We start from the raw sequence: 16,515 nt of genomic DNA, 5'->3' as shown, positions 1-16,515 counted from the left end.
GAAAACATCTGTTTTCACATCAAACCCATACAAGTAACCACTGCGCTAAAGTGACAACAGGTTTAAAAAAAAAAAAAAGCTCAGAAAACACAATAAAATATATGATCAAATTTTTCCTTTTAATTATGAGTCATTTTACTTTATGTGTATTCTGTGCTGATGTTCTTGTAGCTAAGGATTTTAAATGCAGGATCTAGACAGTTATCTGATCACAACAAATTAAATAATATTAATAAAAAACAATAAATCTGCAGTTGGCAAAACACCTCCCACCTCCACCACGACAGCTCCTCACTTTCCTGCTGTGTGACTTCATGTAATATCTACTGTCACATATGTCTGCGCTGCTGTTCTTCCTGCCTCTGGCTTTCCACGTTTGCCTGCTCGGTCTCACAGCAAAACATGAACTAGTCATAAAAAACAGTCTGTGTTTGTGATTCAGATGAGTTTGAAAAGAATGCATTTCAAATGGAAATATATTTGTTATCTGCCGCACGTGCACTCAGTGGCCCTTTTTTGGGTACAACTGCTCAATGCAAAACAGCATGGGCATCACATTGAGGAGGAAAGGAGATTAATTAATTAATTCTCTGCTTGGATTTTCCCACACAACCATCTTTAGAGTTTAATGAAAAACTATCCAGTGAGCAGCAGTTCTCTGGGAAAACAGAGCAGAACGGCCAGACTGCTTTGAGCTGATAGGAGCATAAACTCAAACAACCACTCGCTACAACCAAGGTATGCAGAAAAGCATCTCTGAATGCATAGCATGTCAGACCTTGAACCAGATGAGCTATAGCAGCAGAAGACCAGACGCCACTCCTGTCAGCTAAAAACAGGAAACTTAGTCTATTACTGTTATTTCTACCACCTCAGTGAAACTGGACAGAAGACTGGATAATAGCTTCCTGTCTGGTGAGTCTTGATTTCTGCTGAAACGCTGAGATTGTAGCGTCAGAAGTTGGTTTAAACAACATGAAAGCAGTGGATCCATCATGTTTCAGGCGGCTGATACTGTGATAGCATCGGGAATATTTTCTTGGCATGCTTTAGGTCCGTTAGAGCTTTGTTTAACCCATTAAAACCGCTGTGAGCACAAACTACTGTAACTCCTGAACCAATTGAAAAATTTCAGCAGTTCCTGAAAGCAGCAAGTCTGTGCTTTTCAGTGATATGAGAGTCACGGTAAACCCATGCAAGGTGCCTCCTTCCAAATCTCGGCAAATAACACAGGACACAGTAAAAATAATGGTACAAAGAACCCAAAGTCTGTCTCATCTGTCAACAAACCTTTGTCTTCTTGGGGCTGCTGTGACGCCATGACTGGGATTACTGTATTCACCCTAATATCATTGAAAAGTGCAGAGTTGCTGCTTTCAGGAAGCATTGGAATTATTTTAATTGTGCAAATGGTTCAGGAGTTCTGGGAGTTTCGGATGTTTAAAAAAATGTTGCAAAAACCTCTCTGACACCAGCAACAGGTTAGGCTTTAGAGGGTTAAATGCCACAGTTTGCATGAGTTGTATTGTTGCTGATCATTTCCATCCCTTTATGACCACAGTGTACCAGGCCTCTGATGGCAGTTACCAGCAGGATAATGCACCGTGTCCCAAAGCTCAAACCGAATCCACAAATCTGGTTTCTTGAACATGAGAATGAGTTCACTGAACTCAAATGGCCTCCACAGTCACCAGATCTCAATGTGATGCAGCACCAAACAGTTTAACCCAAACTACGACTTTCCAAAACATGTAGTTTTAATGCTTAAATCATTTTAAATAAAAAAAAGTAAAGTGTTTCACATCCAAATGTAGACTTTTTCTCCTTTTTAAAAGTGGAAAACACTGATTTCACGTAAATGCACACAAATCAGTATCTGACATACGAGAGCGTGGTGTTCAGGGACACGACAAAAGCTGAAAAACTGTGTTCAGAAACATAACTCAACTGGTCATAGGTTGGGAGGATTTTGAACATGGAGGAGCTGTGGTGAGATCCACAAGTTCATTTTACATGGTAATGTAAAGGCTTTATGGGGCAAAGTATCATTTTTTTAACCTCACACATCAACTTTATCACAATCCTAGACACACGAGAAACAGAGAGCTCATTCAAACCAATTTGCTCCTTTTAAAATCTCAACAATATCAGAAAACAGACGAATATTTGGCCGGATATTTGTCAGCCGCAGATGGACGTCAGCCGTAACTCGATGTTTCATTAGCGTCGAGACGACTAAAGTCTCGTCGTCCTTATCAGCATTCTCTCCCTTCATTTCTGCATCTGTCACACAAACATCCATCATCTCTCTCCTGTTTCGTATCTCGCATTTTTTCATTTTGTTTTCATCTCGGCCCAATCACGGCCGTTTCACCTCTCCGTCTCCACTTCATCTTCGTCATGTTCTACACTCGTCTAACTCGACCCCCTTCGAAACTGTCTCCCTCTCTTTCTCTCACTGCTTGCTGCTAATGCAAAAAACCCCGACACATAAAAAACTTCACTCAACCCCGTCCCTTTCTTCAGAGCAATCATTATTCTTCATATCTCACGCTGTTTTTGTGTTTACTCTTAATACACACGTACACACACACACACACACACACACACACACACACACACACACACAGGCTCTCTCCCTCGATCAGATCTCTGCAGTGTTGTGTGTGTCTCTGTGAACCTATGTGGGCTGGTTGGCTTATATAACTCAGCTGACTTCAGTTGAGGTGAACATGCCAGCTGCAGTGTGTGTGTGTGTGTGTGTGTGTGTGTGTGTGTGTGTGTGTGTGTGTGTGTGTGTGTGTGTGTGTGTGTGAGAATTATCGCTCTGCGCCGCGTGCTTGCCGGCTCTCTCCAGCTGACTGGGCTGTTAAATGTGTTTATCTGCCGATGTTCCTTCTGTGATTATAGAAACGCAGCTGATGTTCGTCCACGTGCGGTGCGATTGTATTTGTTAGGCTTTTTCTGTGTTCGGCTCTTTCTTTGCCTCTTTAATCCACCCTCACTGCGAGCAGACCGAGTCCTTCTGCTTTGATCAGGTGGGCGACTGCTCAGAGGTCAAAAAAGCCACATTCACTGCAGATCATTTGGATCTCCATGATTTTATTAATCACAAAAAGAACATCAGCTGACAAGTCCTTCCTCCGCCTCCCCACTCACTTATTGTACTAACTCTGCTGCTTTATGCTGCTTCTATTTCAGTCGGTACTTCACAGCAAACCAAACCATCAACCCGAAATGTTCAGTAATAAGAAGAAAAAGCCTGGATTTCTGTCAGGTTTCACAAATCTCTGTTACTCTAGTGTATGTAGGCTGATCACAGTTGTCTGTGTAATAAACCCCCAAAATTCAGAGTCAGCAGAAGACAAATACAGTATGTCAAAGTTTAAAAGAGAAACACTGCTGTAAATATTGTGGCTTTTATATTGGGACTACTGTCAAATCAATTTTGGCTAAAAAAAACCCCCAAACCCAAATACATTATTTTAATGAGAGCTTTTTAAATACATGAGGCATAAACTCCTCACAAGCAGCTGTTCAGCTTTTCTCAGCTAATGGAAATGGACTATCATTATTATCATTATTATTATTATTTAAATTTGTTTTGTTTCTTCTGTGATTCAGTCACACTCGAGCTGGGATGTCAAACTAATTTTACACCGTGGGCCGGACCAGTGAAGCTAATTAATCCCTGACATATCATAATATAAGAAAAACAAGTGCAATCTCAAGAATAAGTCCCTGATTTCTAAATGGCAAATGTGCAAAATAAAAATTCCTGGTAGCTTACCCAGACCCAGACTGTCCTGTATTTATAGTGGAAAATTCCTATGTTTGACACCCCACTAGAGAACCTAAAAATAGGTTAGTGACCTGATCGCTACTAGGAAAAATTGGTTGTCACTAGGGATGGGTTTTAATAATCGATTCATCGATTAAAATTGATTCTGGCTTGGATAACGTGACATCGATTCATTAAAATCCTGAATTGATTTTTTAATATAAATGTATTTTGCCCAAAATTCCAGAATCTCAGGTGAAACCTCACAAAATTTCATCAACCACCATACATTTAAAACTGTAAATGAGAGCAGGAACACGGCTTCTTCACAAAGACGTAAACACAAAGCGCCGACCCGCGGATCAGAATCAGTGAGATGTGACTTTCTCACCCGACGGCACGCACACGGTCGGCGCTGAAAGCCGACAGCTCGCTGATTCTGATGTTTCGGCGGGTCGGCGCTTTGTGTTTACGCCCTTTATGCGCTGATTCTAAAGCTGTTAGTTTGATCTCTCTCCAAACAATATTGACCGAACCAGCAGCAAAAGAAGATCCAAACTACGCTTCACAAAAACATCGTCATGAATTCTCTGACTTTTGCTGTTTTGCTTCCACCACGATAAAATCACACTTCATGCACAGCTCTCTCTCTCTGTACTTCAAGAACAGTTTCAGTCTAAAAATCTGTTTTCTGCATTATTCGCTTGCTTGTTACGCACAAGTCTACTGTTGTTTACAGCGCTGTCGGCCGATGTTTTTTTTACTTACTTCCGAAAAGAAAACCTCATTTCTGCCGTTCAACAGGCTTCTGAACAAATGTAAACTTTTTAAAATACATAAAAATGCCTGTTAGCCGTGTCTCTAACTGTAACTTCAGAGGTAATGTTCATATGCTGATTAATGGTTTTCTTTCGTTTCTGATCTACTGCAGAATACTTTTGTAAAATCCAGGCCAGGAAAATCACCTTCATGTTTTTCTGTTTTATCTTCAGCTACTTTGACACAAAGGCCTCTGCTGTGATGCTCACACCTGTGATAAAGTCTGGAAAGTGTCAGCTTCCTTTTTATAGATACAAAAATATGTAAATGTACTGATCTGAATTATATTATTTCTGACTGTCTGAGGCAAAATTTCCCAGATTCGAATCGAATCAAATCGAATCGTGGATCAAATCGATTCAGGACATTGTGAATTGGAATCGAATCGATTCTAGAAATCAGTGACGATACCCAGCCACGCAGTGATTGCACTGAATTTGCTTTTAGAGGCCGATTAGTTGACTAAGTAGTTGATTGATCAAGCATTTTCAATTATAAGGCGATTACACATGAAGACACGGTGCTGTCCGACTCGGGCTGACTGCATTTACTCTCAGACAGACTGGCAAGTCAGTCTGGCGCAGACAGATTGTCAACACATAGCAATCAATGGGAGTCAGTCTGTGCAGGTTAGCAAAACGTACACACAGTGTGCCTTTTTGCAATAGTGAAGATGATTCAGCTGTTTTCAATCTGGTTATATTCCTATATAAATCAAGCACCAGTGTCATTTTGCAGGTAAATAACTGTCCTGCAGCAACTACGTCCCTATTTGTGGACAAATTTCTGTCTCGGACGTAAGAGGCAGATGTAAGATGGCCTATGCATGCAGCTGGCGACAGATCTGCAAGTTCCCATTGCAACTCTAACAGACAGAGAGTTGAAATCATTGCTGTTTTGCTCCTGCACACAAGTAATTTCAAAGGGAACAATCACAAGTTTATTGGACAAGGTTGCAATAATTTCTCAAACCTCTGTCTTCCTTAGTGTGACAGCAGCATAAAAGTCCCCTAAGGAGCCTTTCTGAAGATTTTAGTTACATCAAAGACCTTTGTAGTACAGTTTGGCTTTTAAGCTTTTCATTCTGATTTATAAGCTAAAGAAGATCCATCTTTTCATTTTCAGAGTCACGGAGGTGTTTTCCACCCATCACAGGGCAAGAGATGAGGTCCACCAGTCATTCAGCCATCCACTCTCACATTCACACATATGGCCAATTTAGAGTCATCGGTCAACCTATCAGACACGTCTTTGGATGTCAGAAAGAAGGGAATACACACACGGACAGGTAGAACGTGCAAACTCCACACAGAAAAGCCCAAGATTCACTCCATAGCAGTTCCAAATACAAACAGACTAAACCACATTCCTGTCTGGGACTGGAGTGCAGAAGGCAACAAGGATGATACAAAGAATAAAGGAAATAAAACAATACATGTGCCTCAGTACAAACAGTCCATCCTTCCCATCAAATATTTTGTACTTCACTTTTGCAAGAAAACAGGGAAATAGTTATAATTTCCATCTTCCCGTTCATATCCTCAACAAATACTGAACATAACGCAGAGAGGGACTTGTCCAGGGTGGGTGTCTCTCACCCAGTGTCAGAGTTATAATCTATAACTACCGCTTGTCCTCGACATCGTCAGCAAGATTATGAAACAACTTCCAGGTTGAATTTAATTAAACAATGTGTAATATTTCTATCTCTATATTTCTATAAATACATCAGATTTTTGGTTTTGAAATTGTGTCTAGAGAGCAGATTGTGTAGGTTTTTTGGGCTCTTGTTTTATCTGTCTTTTATAGTGTCCTTTTCAATTTACAATTGAAAGCTTGCACCACCACAAGGTTGTGAAACCCTGCCGTAGTGTTAAACTCAGAAAAAGCAAATTAGAAAGATGCTGTGCAAACATCTGAACAGACTGTTGATGCTTTCAGTGACAAAATAATAATTTAAGAGGGAACCATTATGGTTAAGCTCAACAAGAATGTCGCAAACAGAATCCAGATGTGCGTATACTGTGAGCCTCTACCTTATTCTGCCTCCACTTACCGTGAACTCCCGCAGGTTTTCACATTTGTGCGTCTCCTCCCCGGGTGGCTGCCCTGTCCTGCACAGCTTGTTGTGGAGCCACATGAGCAGGTACCAGAAGGACTTGGGGCTTGGAATGATGTTGAACGGAGGCGGCAGCGTGCCGCCCTCGTCAAAGTAACTCATCCACAGCTTGGTGCGTGCAAACTTCCACTCAATGTCAGCATGGTCCTGCAGCAGGAGAAGGAGGCACCTGAATTTACAAGCTCAAGTGACAAGGACAGACATCTGAAATCTCTGAATTCCTCTTCATTAATGGTTGATAACGTCCACTGAACTTAAATATTTGACTTCAATATTTAACATATCAAATTCTCTTTGCAGGGAGCAGTTCACACCATAGCATGAAATCTTAACTTCTTATAAAAGTAATTTGATGAATTTCATAATTATCATTGATCTTTCAGATTATGGAGAAAACTTGTGGCCATTTTTATAGTGTTTTGTAATTTAACATGCAGTGACGGTCGCATCCTGATTAAAACAGAAAGCACACTAACCCTAAACAAACAAACTTCTCACGGTATAGAAACTGAGATCCAGAGTGTTCGCTGGACACATGACACCAAACAAGCTTCCCCTCACTCACTAATCCTTTCAGCACACTCATGCTTTCACTCACAGCAATGAGTTGGTAGGAGTTGTTCATCATGGCGATCAGCATGTTGAGCAGAACCACCAGTGAGATAACGTTGTACGTCCCGAACATGGTTGCCCCGACAAACTCCGTAAACTCGTGGCGAGCCTTCACGTTGGTGACGTACAGATTTAACAGCCCAAATATGGACCAGAAGAGAGACTGGAGAGTCTCAAATAACCTGAGGACAGAGAGAGAGGAAACTTCATAAGGTTCTTCAAAAGATCACAACAACAAACTGCTTTTAAACAAAAAGGATAATGCAACAAACCAGACAGACAACGCATAAATAGCTTTTATCTATATAAACCTGTCTCTAACTCCAAGCTTTAATTTGCGCATTATTTAGACACTCACTCAGTTTAAACCACTCGTCTCCCAGTTATGTGTGTTTTCAAATGCAGCTGACAAGCAAAACAAATTTAGACTGATTTGCAATTTAATAGAAATTCAAATCCAAACTGAACACTCAGCTAATGTTGTCAGCATGATTGATATGAGATTTAAACCACCCACAGGAAATGTCTTTTTGGGTAGAAGCAAATGTTATAAGCTGACAGATGTAAGTTCATTATGACTGGGCTAAGCAAAACTGCTCTCACATCGCTAAAGCTGCAGTGAGTGGAGACTAAAACTTTACCTGCATATGAGTTTAACATTTAAATGCACAAATCTGCAATTGTTATCAGAAAATGGCCACAGATCAGAGTTAGTAATATCAGTGCTGAGTTAAACCGAGTCGGCATTTGTTGGCGCAGAACCTGCATCCAGATGGCAACACATTACATGCTGCAGCAGGAGAAAGATGAACATCAAATACACAGTGATGCAGTTTTTTCCTGCACTGAGACAATACGGCGATGTGTCCTTCCTAAGGGTAGATTACTGACCCGCCGTCACTCCAATGACCCTGAAAATGATGTCTTCACACATTTCATTTTTGGGTAATTAGACATTTGTTCGAAATCTGTTTGCTTAATTACAAAATGCACAACCACATTTCCATCTTGGCTCTGAATAAAAACATGAACAGAGAAAGATAACACTTCAGTCCTAGAGAACTGGTTCAACGAACATTTACAGGTCAATCCTTTTCTTGGATAATTGACTGACTTTGTACCAGACCCCTTCCTGATGCAACCTTCCCATTAATCTAGGCTTGTGACAGCCTGAGGCTTGTTAAGATAAGATAACCTTTTGTTCTGTTTACCCCAAAGCTACTACCTAAAATGTTTTAGCATCCACAGGCCAGACCAGAGCAAATTTCTAAAATGATGAAATTGCTGTGTAAAATCGAGGTTATCAGGTGCACAGCTGTTCCCTGCCTCGGGCTCCCTGGGAGGTTTGTCCAGCTACACCTCACCCATCTACACCTTCACAAAGCTGTGTTATGACGTGCCGGTGATGTGGTTAAGGCTTGGCTTTCAAAAATTATTCTCCTTTTACAAAGTTCATTCACCTCAGGTTGCGTCCGTGCAGCTCACGCCCGCAAACTGAGCTCTTGCATTTGTCTTGTGACCTTTTAAGCACAAATGTCACTGTAGTAAAAAGCCCCCGAGGGTCTGCCTGCAATGGCGTGTGCGTTCAATAAATGCTCAGTTTGTCCATGATTAAAGCGGACCACCTGTGCTTCTGCTGAACACTCGTCGTAAAGGCAGAAAGAGACCTGCAAAAAATATGGTTCAAAAAACCAAAAAAGCCTCTGTACCTCACCTCGCTTCTCTGCTTACTCCTCAAATATGACCCACAACTGTTAATCTTGAACCCGGAAGCAGCGCCTGGATGTAGGTGTGATGTGTGCATGTCACTGCAGATAAACAGCGAACCAAACCTGCTTCACTCGGCTTTGGTTACAAACTTTGGGTTCGGACCTAAAAACAACTCCAGAAGTTTCACTTCTGTAATCTTCACTTATTACCACCCCAGGTTTCCTCTCCGTTTCCATCTGCATTGATTTTTTCCCCATTCTCTCTTTTCTCCCCTCCTTCCACCGACTCTTATCATCTCCCTGTGTCACTTCATTCCTCTGTTTACCTCCTTATTTTATTTCCCTTCCCTGCTCGGTCTGTCTCGGTCTCTCAGTCTTTTTTTCCCCTCTGTTTGTGTGACAGTCCCAGTTACAGGGGAGGTTATTGAATTTTTGATGAAACTGGTAGCGGCCGACACTACATCATGAGAATGAAAGAGCGAAAAAGAGCGAGAGAGAGAGAGGTTTTGTCTGCGGGGTGTTATATTTGTGCTGCATAAAATATTTAAGACTCCAGCATTTATTCTCATCGCAGCAGGACTGTGTGTTGTCACCGGCGTGTGTGAGTGATCGCTGTATCAATCGGCGTACAGGCTGCGTGTGAGCGATGGTTTCAATGTTTGTGTGCGCGCTCGCTCGGCGCAGAGAGAGACAGAGAGGGCGAGAAACTTCGGAGATTGTGTAAATGAAGAGAGGCGGGGTGAGGGAGGTTGGGGGGTGGGATTGAATCCACGATGAATGAAGCAACCAAGCGTGATATTGCACCACAGTTATGAAACGAGGGGGAGAGGAACGTGTTTAGGAGGGGAATGAACAATGAGCGGGAGGAGGGAGAAACGAGAGGCGGTGAACTTTCAACTGAAGTGAGGAGGAACAAACCTCCTCGTCTTCTCCCTCGAAATTCTCGCCAAGCAACATTTGATGCAATCTCTAGTATCCAGTAATTCATTAGTCCTCCCCTTCTCCACCTTTCTGCTGTTTCCTGTTATCCAAGCTTGGTTTTTCATATCTCTGCTTTGGCTTCACCCACTTGTCCTCGTCCCCTTCGTCTTGCACGCTTGTACCTTTTATTTGATCTTCTCTCTTTCTTTTCTTTGCTTGTTTCTTCTCGTCTCCTCGTTTGCATCCTCTCCCGTCTCATTGACTGTGTCCTCGTCTTTCACCTCACCTTATCTATTCTTTGCTCCTTGTTCTCGCTCATCTATTTTTGTTTCCTTCTCTCCGATATCCTTCCGTTTTTTCTCCATTCCTCCTTTATTCTCATGTTCAGTTCTTGTTTTCTTCCCTCTTTACTTTAACTTTTCCATCTCCTTTGTTTACCTTTTCCATTCCCTGCTTTTCTCACTTCCTTCCCTAATTTTTCCTTTCCTATTACTCTTCCTCACTCTCACCATTTCCACTCCTATCCTCACTACCATCAGTCCTTGTTTATTCTCTATTTTTTCTCATCCCCCCTTTCTCCCCATCTTGCCTCCTTTATGCTTCTGTTCTTTGACCCTTGTGTCCTTATTTGTCTCATTTCTTTTTCACTGTTTTCTACTCTCTCATCATTTCTTCTTCTTTCCACTTTTTGTTTCAACTCCTTGCTTTCTCTCTCTGTCCTCCTGCTTTCCTCACCTTCAGTCCTTTCTCTTCTTTCCATTCTCGCTCCAAATCTCTCTTCTCCACTCCATATTTCTTCCTCTTTCCACCTGCTCCTTCTCTCACCCATAACTTCAGCACTATCAGCCCACTGAATGCCCGTTATCAGTTGTTATCACTCCCATAGGTACCACCAGCAGGCGGCCTGCTCCGGCAGCTAGGTGAGTAAACAGTGACGAGGCCTTTGCCATTACAGCTCCAAATCTGTGGGACAGTCAGCCAACTGGGATCAGTGCTAACATCACCAGTGCCCTTTAAATCTTTTCTGTTATTCAAAGGATTTCATGAATGCTTTATTCTCTTCTTGTCTTTGGTATTTTTTAGCTTTCATCTATAATGTTTTGTTTTAATGATTTCCATTTTGAGTTTGTTTTTTTTATTGAATCTTTTAATCTTTTTCTAAAACACATTTTATGGAACAAACATGTTATATAAATGTAGTTTATTTTCATTCTATTGCGCAAAAACAATCTTATGTCTTTCTGCTGAAAGGGCAACAGAAAGGTGAGTGTTTCCTCCGTGACAGATCAAAAGTAGTCACACTGACATTGAAAAGAATCCACTGCATAGAGTACTGTGCATAAATCTTGTGCCACTCCTTATTTCTCTATTGTTTGTGATCAAAACGGGAAATAGTTGGAGTTTATTCAAACATATGTAAACACAGAATTACAGTATATGAGGCAAAGACAGAGTTTATACAATTCTAATGAGCTCAATAGTCAATATTTGGTGAGGCCACCTTTGTTCTTCAACACACGCTCTCTTAGGCAGCTTTCTTATCATTTCTTTAAGTAGTCTTCAGGAATAGTTCTCTAGGTTTCGTGAAGGACATTGAAAGCTGTCGAGATGATCCCCACACTGCTGAGGTCCGGGCTCTGGGGAGGCCGACCCATGACTGAAAGTGTTCCACTGTGTGCCTTTCTATCCAGGTGTGCTTTTACTGAACTACCAGTGTTTGGCGTCATTGTCATGCTAAAAAAGTGAAACTGTCCACCAATCAGATTCTTTCCAGACTGCACGGTGGATCAAAGTCTGATGGTACTTTTATGGCCTCACAATTTAATCAGTTTTAGGATCTCCAACGCACCTCCCTCCTGACCTATTCATTCGTCCTCGATCTACACAATTGTACAAGCAAACAACCGAGGACTCGCTTGATTTATGACCTCAGGAAACACGTTTCCACTTAATTTATGGCCTGAATTGCTGGTTTGATTCTTAATGTATACAAGAGGATGTTTATGGCGTTATTTTTGTGCCACTGTTCTGAGCGCACGTAAAAAAAATTTGAGCGCACGTAAAAAAAAATTGCAGGTGCAAGTGTTGCATTTTGAGGAGAAGTTGATTTTGAACGAAGAAAAACTAAATTTGAGTGAATAAAATTCATTGCTGTGTGCAAAAAATTTATTTCAGTATTTGCTATTATCCACACACGCACACACACACAACAGCAGCCCCTCTCGCTCAGTTTTTGCATTTGCGCTCGCTCGCAATGTGTTGCTCACGCTCTCAACATTTCTGCCTGTGCGCACTCAACTCTATGTGTACACCGTTATATTTGTGCCACAAAACCAGCCAATCACAGACTTGGATGCAAAAAAATCTGACTGGCTGTTCTAGTCTCCAATCAGCTCGAAATGACGAAATGCAGTATCCCAGAATGCATTTTGTCCAAAACTCAAACGAGGCAGTGGCGGAGGAACACAGAGTGGCAGAGTTTGAAATATTACTCTTTCTGGGTCACAAAATAAACTTTTAAGATATTTTCATGCGAGAATGGTGCTGTGTAAACTTCAAATATCTGCTCGATTTACCAAGACATCACATATTTGCATAAGTGCTCTAACGTTTTCGGATAGTTAGGTGTTCAGTTTTGAAAAATTTGGTCAATCCAGAATAAAACAGGGTGGAAAATTGAGTATGTCTGCAGTTTTCACACTTTTAAATCTGCCCTAGAAAAGAAAAAAAAGAAAAGAAAACGAAGATCTGACTGCTACACCTGAAGATTAAAAGCAGTAATTCACAGGGTACTGTTGTCATATCATGGTGCTTACAGAGCCCAGAGTCACATATACATCAAAACGATCACGTGTTGGAAAGCTCCATTTTCAGTGGGAGATTTTATTATTCAAGATAATCCTCGATAATCTGGCTGACTTTATGTTTATCAGTGATGACAATAAATGATAACACACCTTTTAGCTACAGGAGGGTGTCTGCATGTCAGATGTATGAGAGTGATACCAACTGATAACCACTATTTACTGGGCACGTGCGTCTGTCCCTCTCACACGCGTCTAATTTTGTATCCCAATATCATCTGCCTTTCTCCTCCCTGCTCTCCATCCTCTCTCATCTTTCTGTCCACTAAGCCGAGCAGTAAACTGCTACAGCTGAGTCTCGCAGCCACGCAGTCATTTGACTGTTATAGTTCTGCAGCTGTGTGGGAGGCGAGCCGAGAAAGCGACTGCGTGCGAATGTGTTGTGCATTGTGACACAGAAACGCTGTATGAAGCGAATCTGTGAGAGAAAACAAAGTGTGTTTAGATTCAGCAGCCAGACAGTGTGCAATTAATCAGCGCAGCCTATAGCGCCGCTCTTTCTAGTAAACATGAACCATTTTTAGGGTGTGAGAAATCAAGCAGCCTGCTGGGATTATGAGCTGCCTGATGCTGTGGCACAGGTTATGTGTTCTTTGTTACATGTAGCGCTGTTAGACATGCACTTCTGTTCACTGATCTGATGTTTGCACAATCAAGTTTGGTCAGCAGATTAGACCTGATCCTTCCATTTCTGCACAGTTGACAATGAGCCGGCTAAACAACTGCAGCTGGTTATAAGCCAACTTTATGCCCGCTAGTTTTAAGCGTGTCTTCTAAAAATCCCGCTTTCACTCTGATAAACAGTTTGATTACAGAGTTTATTCATTAAATATCCGATTCTAATAATGCTAGATCCATTCCATTTTCACTAATGCTACCTAACAACAGCTAACAGGAGGTAACAGGAGCTAAAAGTGCCTAACAGTAGCAGTGTTTAATGGCAGAAAAGTTCAGGACATCCTAAACAAATCAACTCAGTGTCATTGTCATCACTGATTCATCGACTTGTAACAGATTCCTTTCACAAAGTTTTACAGCCTCCTCCAGAGTAAACAGACGTGGACACGCGTTGATTTTACACATTGTAACTTTAACTCTTCTCAAATTAAAGAAAAGTGACTGAAGTGAGATCAAAAGACACCGCTGACAGACTGTTACCTAGGCAACCGAAGCTGGAATATGGGCTAGTGACCAAAGGCCTACAAAGAAACCACTTCCTCTGCAGACGCCACCTTAGGTCCACTAATTACAGTCAGCGAAACCATTCACCACTCCCTCGTTCTCTCTCGCCTCACACAGACAGCGGTGCGTCTGAGGTCTGAAACAGTGAGAGCCTCACCTTCACCACATAGATGTCCTGACTTTGACAGTCACTGCATGTGGTATTGAACAGTGCTCTAATAAACCCTCAGCCTGCTGTGCCTAAGGACTGTTCTGCGCAAATCCAGTTTCTCATTCTGTGCACTCGGAAGATAAAAGGTGGTGGCAGCGCTGATTTTTTTAATACATTACCATAAAAGTGACTCTAAATTTAGGAAATTCACATGCTCAATGTGGCAATCTGTCTGAAGAAAAACTATTGTGTTTGTTTGGTTTGTCCTGAGTAGATCTCGGCACAAGTCACCGACTTTTGGTCTGACTGTGCTCGACCCAGAAACGCAGATATGGATATGGGCGATCGTGGCTCAAAGAGCTGGCAGTTCGAGCCCCGCCTCGGACAGTCTTGGCCGTGGTGTCCTTGGGCAAGACACTTCACCTACCGCCTACTGGTGATGGCCAGAGGGGCCGATGGTGCGATATGGCAGCCTCGCTTCTGTCAGTCTGCCCCAGGGTGGCTGTGGCTACAACTGTAGCCTCCACCAGTGTGTGAATGTGAGAGTGAATGAATAGTGGCACTGTAAAGCGCTTTGAGGGCCCCAAAAAGTGCTATATAAATGCAATCCATTATTATATATTTTATATATCTTTTTACCTGCACACAAAAGCATTTTTTCACTCACACAAAACAGTCATTAGATCCTCCATAACCTGTTTTTTCCACAACATCAGTTTGCAGAATCATGTTTTTAAAATCCAACATTTTTAATCAATTACTGAACCAAGTGGAAAACAATCTAAAAGTACTCAGAGTTCCTCATTTGAATCAGGTGAATCAGAAACCCCGCAGCTTCCCATGCTGCTGCCGCTGCTGCTGTGGAAAAGAGAGAGATGCAACGAAAGTGTGCAAATCCGAGAGAGCGCCAGAGTTGTGTGTGAAAGAAAATAGATGGGGGTGTGCAGACTGTGAAAGGAAATTAGGGATTATTTACAACATTTGTGTGAAGGCAAAGAAAAGACAAGGAGAGGCAGAGACAAACACGGTGAGAGACACACACACAGTGCACAGTGTAATCACGCTGACACATTAAAGGTGATAAGTGTGTGTGAAGTACAGATGAGCGAGAACAGGAGGAGTGGGGGGGACACCTGAGCAGAAACAGGAAGTGATCGTGTGAAATAACTCAGAAATGCTGATAAGTGTGTGTGAATTACAGAGCAAGGGAGCAGAACACACACGCAGGAATGCACACAGACACACACGCTCTTGAATGTTGATGCAGGCTGCGTTGCCCGCAGGGCTGCGATCGCTGTTTGCATAATGCGTCACTCTCAGCCGTCATCGCTGTGATCTGCTCGCTAGTTTAGCTCCAGTGTGAGGCTGATTTCTTTCCCCCCAGACTCTGGATCCACCACGTCAGCGCTGATGTACAGATGAGAAGCTTTGATCAGCGCGACGTTTGTCACTTTGACTTAAGGTTTGCTGAGCGCGTTTATTCTTTTTAGCGACACAGAGAAGAAGAGTTACCGGTAAAAAAACCCTCGTGACTTTTGCACTTTGACCATCAAATAGCCGCATTAAAAAAAACGAGGCCCCCGTCCCCCAACTTTGCATACTGGTTTCAAATGTTTCCAAGTCAATAAAATTATGGTCATTTATATGCACAAAGATAAAATAATATACATTTTTAAGCCATGTCTGAAAAAGGTATAAAGATTGAGCCAAACACTGTAATTAATTATGACTGCAACTCCTACAGAAAGGTGTTTTGTGCTTTATTTTGCTCCAATTTTTAGGTGTTTATTGTTCCTGGACTATGATGGGATTTACTCCCCCAGAAGAAAATGGACTCCTAATGAGCAGGAAACATTTTCCAGTGATTCCAAAGCAGGGATTGACCAGTGAAAGTAATTCTGACGGCCTGCGATTCATAGACTGCATAGAAAAGATGGATGCAGCCACCATGACATCGTGCCACTGGCTGCTACATCCCTCCTTTGAAGCCACAAATTTGCCATTTGGGCTGACATCTTATGTTATTAAAACTACATGTGCGAGATGAGGACGGGTGGCTTTAATCTGATTGAGAGACACTACACGCTCTTATAATAGCGATTTGTCAAGCATAAGCTAGGCCTGCCCTAAAGTGTACCCTGCTTTATCCTCGTTTTGGACTAATGAAAATCATAAAGTACATGTTGAACATCATGTTGTATCATGATAAAGTCTAAAACCTGAGACTGAGACCATCAACTCACCAGGAAAGTAATCACTGAGCTCATAAATCAAGTGAGACTTTATGCACCTGATACGATTTAAGAAACGATTGTAGTTCAGGTTAAAAAACAAAACAAACACCTTTTATAATAATA

At 41.9% G+C, this 16,515-nt stretch overlaps 1 protein-coding gene across 1 annotated transcript in view; it reads right to left on the bottom strand.

Annotated features, from left to right (window-relative positions):
* Positions 1 to 16,515, bottom strand: part of LOC102303630 (short transient receptor potential channel 5) — a 224,732-nt gene that overhangs the window by 22,114 nt on the left and 186,103 nt on the right. Inside the window, exons 14-15 of the mRNA XM_005946022.3 lie at positions 7,318 to 7,513; positions 6,657 to 6,866 (exon numbers count right to left, since the gene is read on the bottom strand). Of these exons, the coding sequence (XP_005946084.1) occupies positions 6,657 to 6,866; positions 7,318 to 7,513 (406 nt within the window). The remainder of the gene's footprint in view (positions 1 to 6,656; positions 6,867 to 7,317; positions 7,514 to 16,515) is intronic.

The sequence above is a fragment of the Haplochromis burtoni genome, unplaced genomic scaffold (genome assembly GCF_018398535.1).
Source record: "Haplochromis burtoni strain Fernald_Lab_line unplaced genomic scaffold, NCSU_Asbu1 Contig_470, whole genome shotgun sequence".
Classification (NCBI taxonomy): domain Eukaryota; kingdom Metazoa; phylum Chordata; class Actinopteri; order Cichliformes; family Cichlidae; genus Haplochromis; species Haplochromis burtoni.
Note: the sequence above shows the minus strand (reverse complement) of the source record. Positions and strands in the feature narration are given on the sequence as shown.